Here is a 12,435-nt window from a genome sequence, read left to right as displayed (position 1 = left end):
TGAAGACACTTATTAGCTTACATATTTAACTTTGTTTGTTAAGCCCAAAGATTTGATTCAAAACTATTTCTAAATTCAGTTCTAGTTTCCAGCAAATGAATAAACGAACAACAATAGTGAAGTGTGGTCAAAAAACTGAGTTATATCCAAACACACGTCCTATTCCTATGCTCCATATAGTGATGTATGCGTCTCCAAAACCCAACATGTGGACAAATCTAAACTTGTTTTTTTATTAAATTTAAAAATGCCTATAATAAATAATACTGCTAATAATAATAACATTATACAAATGCAAATTGTTATGAATAAACTGAAAAAAGCCCCCCGGCATGAAGAAGGCATGATTTTTATATTTATGTAGAAAATAATAATTTTTGTAACATTTTAATCCTGAAGACCTGTGCCTTAACAGACCTCCTTTTTAGACTGAAACACCCATGAGTCCACAAAGTAGCGCAAATAGATTTGCTATTTAAACAATGTAGTGCAAAATGTGAAAATTAGGGTTGCGCTGCTCTGAAAATAGCAACAAATCGCGGCAAAGACGTCTTGCGGCTGATTGCGCCGGGGGAATGATAGAGCCCAAAAACTAGCAAAAAAAGCAGTAAAAGCATATTTTGCAGTGTACGTTTAGAATTGTATTGTGCACTTTAAACTGTAACATATTGCTTATAAGCATGATAGATCTTCAAGACATTGACATATATGGTTTCTCATGACATTTGTTCAGGATCCGGTGACAGGTTTACTCCCGGGAGATGAGAAGTTACCTCACGCCTGGGTTCGAGACAACGTGTACTGCATCTTGTCAGTGTGGGCTCTGAGTTTGGCCTACAGGAAGAACGCAGACAGAGATGAAGACAAAGCCAAAGCCTATGAACTGGAGCAGGTCGGTCTGTGCATACATAGTGAGCTGAGAGACACAAACAAAAACACCGTGATTTTGTCGCAGGGCATCGGAGATCATGTCTGACAGCGTCCCAGACATTGAATATTTTCTGCTCATTAGTATTTGTGTCTGGGAGAGCATGTAAAATGCCAGAGGGCACATCATTTGGCTCATGTTTCTTTCATAGTCGTAGCAGATGGAGAGGATAAGGTCACGGTCAAGGCTCATTTCTCTCTTTCCCTCTGTCCTGTTCTCTCCTCGTCCTGTAGAGCGTGGTCAAGCTCATGCGAGGATTACTGCAGTGCATGATCAGACAGGTATGAATAAACAACCCTTCTTGTTCAATTACACAGCTATGGAAAGAAATAGGAGACCACTTGACAATTATGTTTCTCTGATTTTCTGGATTTATCAAGTGTATGTTTGAGTAAAATGTTAAGAGTCTGAACACATTTATTCCAAATTTCAAATAAATATATTGATATTTAGAAGCAAATTACTCACAAAATGATAATCATTCATGGTTGTGTCTCCGAAAACCATTGTTAGATAACTAAGGTCTCAAGTTCTGTCGCTATAAGGAGAGTTTGTTGATTTGGCAATTCAAAAATCTGTCGTTCTATTGAACATTCGCAAACTGCATCGCAAACTTGTACGCTTGCAACTACACATCTAGAGCTGTAGTTAGAAGCAGAGTTTCTGGTTGTGTTGTATTCCCCATTATCCCACTTATGCCCTATTCCTTATGAATGTTCCAACTATTAAAAACATTAAAGTCGTCTCTTTTAGGTGTAATTTGCTTTCAAAGTATTTTTACATTTCAGATTTAGCGATCTTCATATTGATGATTGCGTTCCCTTTGTAGTGCAAGTTGAAAACGTTTATGCCATTTTGAACGCAGCCCTGGTTCATGAAGAAAGCTGTAGGTGGCTGTAGCAGAATGTTTTACATCTACAAAGCTTGTGAAAACAAATATATAGCATACGTTATGGGTTTTGATTTATAGGTTATTTATTGAGAAATGTATCTATTGTGTATAAGACATGGGCCTGCTGGTTAGAACATTTCTGCAGTAGTTTGAATGTGTCTGTAACCCCACGCCAGCAGAGGGAGCCCTCGCCTAGGGTTGGGTATCGTAACTGGTATGCACCGGAACGAATCAGCATATGAATTTCGGTGCCTAATTCCAGTGCCACTGGTGCTGCGACAAGAACTTAAAGCAGGTCGCACACCAGAAGCGCCATGCGCCATGCATTTTAGAATTCTAAACATAGGTTTTTATCAGGGAACACACACCGGCGCCACAAGTCGGCGGCTGGCTGCGGCGCCCAGCCAAGGCTCAGGACACTGTTCATATTTCTGACGCGCCACAGAGGGCCATCTGAACAGTTTAATTTCAAATGACATGCGAATGTAACCCACCTGGTGTGATACTTTCAACTGTCCTGTTCGCGCCTTAAGAAGCATCAAGGGGTGCATCAAAGGCACACATAGGTACGCATTCAGTCACACATCTCCAAATATTTAATTCTAAACAGCTTTGAGGAATATGGACAGAGTCAGCGATGTCAGGTGTTTGTTCTTGTTGCTTATTGAAGGCAAATTGCAGCCTGATCTTACGAGAAAACATAAGTATTTATGTTTTGCCAGTTTAGTGGCTAATTCGTACGAATTCGTACGAGTTCAGTCGTATGAAATGGTACAATTTTAAAAAGGAGGCGTGGCACCTGACCCCACCCCTAACCCCAACCATCATTGGGGGATATGCAAATCGTACTAAATTGTACGAATAAGATCGTACAAATTCATACGAATTAGCCACTAAATGAAAAAGTTACGAATTGCCGTGAGATTGTGTTGCAAATTGCGCAGTACGGCACATGCGTTGAGCGACTCCCTTTATCAACACGCATGATCACATTCATCTAATTTGCTTAAACTAAGCATTCTAAAGTATGGCTATATTTCACAAGCAAGGATTCTGAAACATCAACCCACAGTAGATGCTTTACAAAAGTTGTGTGTAAGGGGGAAAGCATGTTAAACTTATGAAATGTGACGGCTCATGGAATCTTTGACAGCTTGTGACATCATCTGGCACTTTCAGAGAGTACATTTTCATGGACCTCAATACTCAGATTTTAATATGATTAAGACAATACTCTGATCAAGAGTCTTCCACGTAAACAGGGATTTTTGATTATCTTAAAGCACTACAGACACTATGTTTCCATCCAAAAATGCAAATGAACTTTATGTGCAAAACTGAATTATCGCATAAAAGACGTGTAAATAAAGCAGCGTTTCCATCCAAAATGCGCATAAAAATTGGTGGATGGAAACATAGCTACAAAACTGTGGAGGAAACATTTATAGGCAGGTGACGCAATGACGTTAATGGATCTATGTGCTATAACATGTAACTGGGAATCATGAATGTTACATTCAAAAAGCAATTCATGTAAACACCTGAATCATGTCATTGTCTTATTCAGATTAAGGCAAATCATTAGATCACTGATGTCCATGTAAAAGTAGTCACAAGCCCCAAATCCAGAAAAAAGGTGATTCCTGATTTTGAAGACAGCTTTTAGACAGGTTAGTAGTAAGCTAATGTAATTTTAATAGCATAATGCAAATCTTGCATTCATGTTAACAAACAACTGATCAAAAGAAATATATTAATATAATTTTAATATATAAAATATGAATTGATGTTTGATGATGATTGTTCAATTATAATAATTTAAAATTTGTATTTTTGTCAAATAATTTTGTGGCTAAAAAGTATCGGTTCAGGCCGGTCCCACCGTTTTTTAAAAGTATCGATTTAGCACCGGTAACAAAATAACCTCAAACGATACCCAACCCTACTCTCGCCCAACTACTAACTCAGCTCTGCTCCCTCTGCGCTCACTTCCGGTTTGTGCTGTATAGCAAGTGAGAGCTCAGGCCATGTTACTTTGCGAAGTATTGCCAGTTTATCTGCCTTACCAAGCGTTGTTACAAGTGACTCTCATGACTGCTAACCTGTGTATGACCCTGCCTGTTTTGATCACATACGTTCTTTGTCTCAGCCCTTTTGATTTGCTTTGGACTGTTTGTTGTTGCCTTGATCTTTTGCCTGCTTTATCACCACATCTTCAGTATTCTCCCTTGTGTATGTTGAATGGTTAGGACTGCTTACATGTTGCAGACTCTTTGCCTGTTCACACCTTGATGTCTCTGCATAAGCCCCTTAATAAACTTCCGCATATGGATTCCAACACTGTCTCAGCCTCCTCGTTACAGTGTCAAATTGTAAAAGTAAACTTTAAAAAAATATATATATATATTCTACTTATTATTATTATTATTATTATTATTATTATTATTATTATTATTAATAATAATAAATATGCTGATTATTTTTATTATTATTAAGTAGGATTTTTTTATTTTTTAATAAATGGCCTACTGTAATTTAGACTTACAAACATTAATGATTTATATGATTTATATATGAGAGAATACGTGTGTAACAGAGAGTCTGATAACGAGGGATCCATTTGCAGAATGCTTATTAAACACAGTCAATAAACTAAAAAACAACAAGTGCTGGTAGATAAATTCACATGAACAACAGGCACAAAGGATTGAGAGGCATGCAGCAAACATGCATAGGTCAGTATAACAGGCATGGATCAGGGGCTGGCAGTGAGATACAAGAACGGAGAGAGGAGCAAAGGGTCTGGGTCATACCTGTCAACATTGGGATGTGAAAATAAGGGATTTGCCCACCATAATAAGGGATTCCCTATGAACCCTCACCTGATTACTGATCACCCACACCTGCAATCACCCATGCACTATTTATACTCACCTCATACTATCACTCACCTGCTGGAATCGAAGTCAGATGGTTCTCAGATGGGATTTTTTCCCCTAAATAAGTAGTTACTCCACTTTTTTTTAGAGCATCATTATAACTAACGTGGTTCAAACAAAATATCTGCGTCAGAGAAACTACGGTTTCTGGAAACACTCATCACTACATTGTTCTTTTCCCAACAATGCATCATACTGTGATAGTTCAGCCATGAGTGAATAACAATGTTTTCAGTCAAAAAAAAAAAAAAAATTCTTAACCATTTCAAAGTTTTAATATTGATATTTGTCACATAACCAGCTATGTGATCCTGTAAGGTCACTGGCATACTACACATGTCATTCAGGAACTACATATACCTGCATGCCTTTGCACAAACCAGTCACCATTAACCATTAATCACACACAGCTGAATATCGTCATCATCAATTGTTTGGACTATTTATACACATTGCACACACCAGTCAAGGCGGAGTCTTTGTTTGTCAGTACTTGTTTGGTTTCAGTGAGTGTCGTCCTGTTTATAGTTTTTCTAGTTATGTTTTGATGATTGTTTTGTAACTTTTTGTACTTTGATCATCCCTTTGTTTTTGCATTTTTTTGATACTATTTAATGTCTGAGTTTGAAATGCCTTGTTTGTTTTTTGTTGTGATTGATGTTTTGTTGTTTATTTGAACTATACATGTGGGTAAAATAAAAAGAATTTACACTTGATTTAATTTATTTCAAAAGAGTGCTTATTCAGTACAGCCAAAATTCTGTAGAACCCCATCAGAGTGACACCAAATCAAGGAGAGGTGTCGCTATATGACATTGTTATTACATAGTAATTATAATTACATTGTAATAACATTGTCAATACATTATAGTTAAAATGTATTAATGTAATGCATTACAACTACTATGTAATAACAATGTAATACAATATAAAAATGTAATAAGAATGTAGTTACAATGCAACTGTTTTGTCATTACATTATAATAACAATGTAAAACTATATAATTGCAATGTCATTACAATGTTAGTATAATGTAATGACAATGTAGTTACATTGTTATTACAATGTTTTTTACATTGTTAATACATAGTAATTATAATGTAATGATTGTTGTTATAATGTAATCATAATGTAATCACAATGTAATACAATAATACTATGTAATTACATTGGCATTACAATTACTATGTATAAACTATGTAAGTACAATGTTATTAAAATGTAATTACATTGTCATTGCATTATTACTACATAATACAATGTAATGCATTATAGTTACTATGTAATAACAATGTAACTACAATATTACACAGTAATTACATTATAATTACATTGTAATACTATTGTCAATACATTATATTTACTATGTAATAACTATGTAAAACAACATAACTAGTATGTAATAACAATGTCGTTGTAATATTACAATGTAATTACATTGTCATTATATTGCAATATGTAATAACAATGTAGTTACAATGTTATTACAATTATTCATAATTACATTGTATTTAAAATGTCAATGTCAATTATAATACATTGTTATTACATACTAATTATAATGTAATGACACTGTTTATACTATGTAATGAAAATGTAACTACACTGTAACATTGTTTTTTACATTGTTATAACACAGTAATTATATAGTAATGAAAATGAAATTACATTGTCATAACATTGTAATTACATTGTTATTAAATTATAAATTCTGTGTAATAACAATGTAATTACAGTATTGTAGTGTAGTTACATTGTCATAACATTACAGTTACATTGTACTAACATTGTCATTACATTATAATTACTATGTAATATTGTAATTACAACGTATACATTATCATTAAATTATAAATAATATGTATTAACAATGCAATACAATATAATTACTAAGTAATAACAACAACGTATTTTTGTTACATTATTTTATAGTTACTTTGTAATAACAATGCATTAACAATATTACAATGCAAATACATTGTCATTAGATTATAATTACTTTGTAATAGCAGTGTATCTACATTATAAGTACTTTGTAGTAACATTATTGTTACATAGTACATATAATGTAATTTTTATTTGTCACTAAATTATAATTAATATGTATTAACAATGTAATGCAATATAATTACTATGTAACAACAAAGTAATTACAATATCATAATGGAATTACATTGTCATTACATTATAGTTACTATGTATTAACATTGTAACTACTATGTACTACCAATGTAATTACAATGCTATTACATAGTAAATATAATGTAATGACTATATGATTACATGCAAAATAAAAGTTTATAATTACATTTGTACTATGTGTATGTAAAACAACTATTACACTCACTATAACCCAGGCGGGCGGCCTCTTATAATAACTGTATGCAAATTGTGACCAGTCACGTTCAGGTTGGTTGGTTAATCTAAAGTACATAGTGTGTAAATAAAGCCTTGCTGTGAATATGATTTCAGCTTGATAAGGTGGAGAAGTTCAAGTACAGCAAAAGCACTAAAGACTGCCTTCATGCCAAGTACCATACCGGCACATGTGCCACTGTAGTCGGTGATCAGGAATGGGGTCATCTACAGGTGGACGCTACATCCATCTTTCTGCTCTTCCTGGGCCAAATGACAGCTTCAGGTCAGAATACGTCAAATCTAAAGAAGTCACATACTACCTTTGTTATGTTTATCTTTTGCTTTAGCGTGTTAATGGTTATGTGCATGTGTAGGCCTGACATCTACAAAGCTCACACAAAAGAAAAATCTGGAGCATTGATGCTCACTGTGTTCTTTTAACAGACGTTCTGAAGTGCCAAACATGGAGCAATTGAACCAACTTACAGAACATTACAACACACAAGAGAAAGAAACTTAATTAATTTATTTTATATTTAACTATAACTAAACATTTACAACTGAATAATGGTTGAAATGTTGCTGGTATATGAAACAATCAACATATCAAATCATAATCAAAATAATCTAATTATTTATCTATAAATGCACTTCAAAAAATGATACAATTACTTGGTAAAAATATCAGTTCTGGTGTTGTTCATAAAATCCACATGAGTTCCATATAAGTTCAATAAGTTTTGACATTAAAAAGTTTTTGAAGTTTGTTAAGACTAATATGATAGGCTTAAAAACACCTGTACATGAATGACTGCCCTTCAAAGAACCTGTCTGTCAAGCTCCTGAAGTTTGCAGGTGACACGATATTTATCGGATGGTCACAAGTCTGCTTACAGACAGGAGTTTAAGGAGCTGGCTGTCTGGTGCAGTCACAACGACCTGGAGCTGAACACACTCAAAACAGTGAAGATGATAGTGAACTTCAGGAGAACCCACTTGCTTTCTCCCCAATGATCATCATGGACAGCATTGTGGCAGCAGAGGAATCATTCAGGGTTCCAGGGCACCACCATCTCTCAGGACCTAAAGTTGGACATTCACATTGACTCCATTGTCAAAAAAAGCTCAATAGAGGCTTTACTTACTTCTTTCATTGGCTGAGGAAGTTCAACCTTGCAAAGGAGCTGCTGAAACAATTCTACACTTTCATCATTGAATCAGTCCCCTGCATGTCAATAACTGTTTAGCTCAGCTACCAAATCTTACCTCCGAAGACTACCTCGAATAGTTTGTACTGCTGAACGAATCACTGGTACAACCCTCCCTAATCTCCAAGAAATGTATTTATCCAGAGCAAGCAGAAGAGCTGCCAAAATCCCCCTGGACCCCTCACACCCAGCACATTGCCTCTTTGATCTCTTACCTTCTAGTAGAGGTTACAGAGCACTGCGCACCAGAACATCCTGACACAGAAACAGTTTCTTCTCTCAGGCAATTCATCACATAAACCAGTCCCAGCACCATTATGTAATAACCGAGGGGGCATTTGAATCTCATTGGGGGGCACTAGACCTGATGATTGATTTTGGTCTCACTTGTTAATTTTTTGTATATTTGTATTTACTACTTCTATTTTTAAAATATATTTATTATCTGTTTTTTTTGTCCTCTCTCTGTAATTCTGTTCCACAAATGTCTTGTATGTGTGCACACACCTGGCAAAAAAAAGAAAGAAAAGGTCTTTCTGATTCTGATTCTGAAAAAAAAGTGATGTTGCAAACTGCAGTACACTTGTTTGTCACCGGTGGTGCTAATAACAACAATTCCTGAATTCTGCATGAGTCCAATTAAACCAATTAATTTTTGTGTCCCATAAAATCATAGATTTTCACCCCTTCTTATTTGCAGGCCTGAATATCGTCTATACTCGTGATGAAGTCGATGTTGTCCAGAATCTGATTTTTTACATTGAATCTGCATACAAAGTAGCGGTAAGCACCATTAAGCTGTTCTGATATGTGTGGATTTTACATACTTTCCATGGATATTAAGGCTGGAAATGACCCTCAGGATTTTGGAATGTGGGAACGAGGAGACAAGACCAACAAAGGGATCCCTGAGATAAATGCCAGCTCTATCGGGATGGCAAAGGTAAAATGATTTCACATGTCTAACAAGTGTCAAATAATGATCTCTTCATGATACAATAACATGACCTCTCGCTGCGTGTTTATTTAGGCAGCTTTGGAGGCCTTGGACGGACTGAACCTGTTTGGTGCCAAAGGAGGCCCAGAGTCCGTCGTTCACGCTTTAGCTGACGACATACAGCACTGCAATGTAATAAACTTACCTTACGGGGATCACACAAATGTTTCCTGAAAGTAACAAATTGCTTTTCTCTGTTTAAATGTTTTTACATTAGTCTATTCTCAACTCCATGCTGCCGAGGGCATCAACATCTAAAGAGGTGGACGCTGGAGTTCTCTCCATCATCTCTTATCCAGCGTTCGCAGTTGAAGACATTGATGTTGTTAATATCACCAAAGAAGAAATCATTTCAAAGCTTCAGGTGAATGCTGATCAGATATAGTTATCAGTTAGAGTTATCGTCTTTGATTTTGCTTTAGTTTTGTTTTATGCACTGACTATTGAGATCTGTGTGTGGCATTTTAACATTTTGGGGGATTTTGGTCGCATAGAATTTCTACAGCAGGGATTCCCAAACTTTTGAGCCTCTAACCCCCAAAATAATAATTCCAGTGACTCGTGAGCCCCGTTATCCTCAGAGGTGGTTATAAACATACAAGCATTGCACACAATGGTGTACACACATGAATAGACCTACATAAATACAAGCATATTGACAATACAAAAAATTGTAACAGTCTAACAATCATATAGTTTTTTTTGTCATGTATTCATTTGTTTAATTTAATATTAACCCCATGTAATGAGACTGGTGGTGGGCACAATGTTTACTGCACAGAGCTATTCTTCGCATAATTTTGGAGTCCGTCACTTAAAGATCATCCTCTATCTTCTGTTTTTTTTAAAAGTTTATTTTTAATGTACATCAGTGACGTAAAGGTGTTAAAGTTTACAATGGTGCTGTTAAATCAATCTGCCACAACTGATGCTATTAATATTAAATATTACAATTAATATTATTCACATAATTTACCCATTCATTATGATTTAAGGTATGTAACTAGTAAATACTATTTTTATTTCTGTAGGTTATGGATAAGATATGGTCAATCTAATAATTTAATCATTCATTCATTCATTTTCTTTTTGACTTACCTATAGTCTCTTTATTAATCTAGGGTCGCCACGGCGGAATAAACCACCAACTTATCCAGCATATGTTTTTACGCAAAGAATGCAACCCATCTCTGGGAAACATCAATACACACTCATTTACACTCATACCCTACGGACAATTTAGCTTAACCAATTTACCTGTACCACATGTCTGTGGACTTTGGTGGAAACCAGAGTACCCGGAGGAAACCTACGAGAACGCAGGGAGAACATGCAAACACCCCACACGAGGCTTGAACCAGTGATTTATTTAAATTAAATAAACTTTAATTTATTAAAGACATGCATTTCCCACAGGACTTTGTTCATAGATTAAGAGGTGTTTACATGACATGAAGGAACTGGAAAACATATATGGCTGTTTGGCTGTGCATTTACACTACATGTCAGTAGGATTTAAAACAGTAGCACTGAAAATTCAAAAATATTTAAACGCTTTTTTTCAGAAAATGTGTAAAGAACAAAAATGTGATCGGTTCATAGGCAGGAATAGGTTTGACTACTGAGTGATTGAGTGTGTAAATTAATTAAATGATTGATTAAGTTTAGGAAATTTACTTAAGATAATTCATTTATTTATTTATTTTCTTTTCAGCTTAGTCCCTTATTAATCTGGGGTCACCATAGCAGAATGAACTGCCAACTTATCCAGCCTATGTTTCCCCACATGCATCCCCTTTCAGCTGCAAACCATCACTCAGGAACATCCACACACCCACATTCACACACATGCACTACGGACAATTTTAGCCTACCCAATTCACCTGTACCGCATGTCTTTGGACTTGTGGAGGAAACCAGAGCAAACCCACGCAAACGCAGGAAGAACATGCAAACTTCATACAGAAATGCCAATTGACCCAGCCGAGGCTCGAACCAAAGACCTTCTTGCATTTAGGTTACACCACAATCTACTGCTCCACCTCATCGCCCTACTTAAAATAAAATAAACATAAATAAATAAAATAGGCATTAAATAAATAAATAAATAATATTGTATTTGTATAAATAATTTAATTGTACTTTGTGTATTTTCAAATATTTGTAAACTATTAATAATATAATATAATATAATATAATATAATATAATATAATATAATATAATATAATATAATATAATATAATATAATATAATATAATATAATATAATATAATATAATTGTTAATATTATAAAATTATATAAAAGTAACCTTTTATATTAGTCTTTGTTACACCTTACATGCATACTAATAACAGTAATTTTTGTACAATTACATGTAACTGACCCCAAAACAAACTCTATTCCTAATCCTAAAATGTAAATGTTCTTACCTACATTATCCAGTACAAAATGTAGAATGGTATTGTAAAGAGTACACCATAAAATAAACTGTGTCCAAATAAAAACGTGCATTTTTTTCCTAGATGCCTCATTTTACAGTGTTTATTTACCCCTGTACTGTCACATAGGGCAGATATGGATGCTGTCGCTTTCTTCGAGATGGACACAAAACTCCCAGGGAGGTAAGACCACACTTATAGTACTTATAAGACAAACTACATAATTTTTTTTTATATATAGCCATCTTTTGTAGAAGCCATTACATCTCATTATCTCTCAATCACTGTTTTGAAAAAGGATCCCAATCGACTGCACTACGAGTCATCAGAGCTGAAGCTCTTTGAAAACATAGAATGCGAATGGCCGCTGTTCTGGACATACCTCATCCTGGATGGCATTTTTATCAAGAGTCCAGAACAGGTACACACACTTCACCATACACAATAAATGCCTGACTTTTTTTCAGAAAACAATACTCGGCTTGTTCCTCCTTTATTTAGGTCCAGGAGTACAGAGAGGCTTTGGACGGCATTCTCATCAGGGGAAAGAATGGATTACGATTGGTCCCTGAACTATATAGTGTTCCTCTGGATAAGGTACGCCACATTTAACACCAAAGCATTGAATTTTGTGCTGTTATAAAACACCCGAAGTCAGATTCCTGGTTCATC

The 12,435-nt window shown here is 35.0% G+C and overlaps 1 protein-coding gene across 6 annotated transcripts in view; it reads left to right on the top strand.

Moving 5' to 3' along the window:
* The window catches only part of phka1b (phosphorylase kinase, alpha 1b (muscle)), a 47,365-nt gene that overhangs the window by 2,503 nt on the left and 32,427 nt on the right, over positions 1-12,435 (top strand). For 5 of the 6 annotated variants that reach the window (XR_015520382.1, XM_087301411.1, XM_087301412.1 and 2 more), the window contains exons 2-11: positions 734-892; positions 1,162-1,209; positions 7,233-7,401; positions 9,027-9,109; positions 9,189-9,269; positions 9,357-9,455; positions 9,541-9,687; positions 11,893-11,946; positions 12,062-12,184; positions 12,265-12,360. Coding sequence is in view for 5 of the 6 variants with exons in the window: in XM_087301411.1 (XP_087157537.1) it covers positions 734-892; positions 1,162-1,209; positions 7,233-7,401; positions 9,027-9,109; positions 9,189-9,269; positions 9,357-9,455; positions 9,541-9,687; positions 11,893-11,946; positions 12,062-12,184; positions 12,265-12,360 (1,059 nt within the window). In the remaining variant the exon portion in view is untranslated. The remainder of the gene's footprint in view (positions 1-733; positions 893-1,161; positions 1,210-7,232; positions 7,402-9,026; positions 9,110-9,188; positions 9,270-9,356; positions 9,456-9,540; positions 9,688-11,892; positions 11,947-12,061; positions 12,185-12,264; positions 12,361-12,435) is intronic. The other variant, XM_087301413.1, reaches the window with a different exon arrangement.

The sequence above is a fragment of the Danio rerio genome, chromosome 21, assembly GCF_052040795.2.
Source record: "Danio rerio strain M-AB ecotype USA chromosome 21, GRCz13ab, whole genome shotgun sequence".
Classification (NCBI taxonomy): domain Eukaryota; kingdom Metazoa; phylum Chordata; class Actinopteri; order Cypriniformes; family Danionidae; genus Danio; species Danio rerio.
The sequence above is the reverse complement of the archived record's forward strand: the minus strand, read 5'-3'. Positions and strand labels throughout refer to the sequence as shown.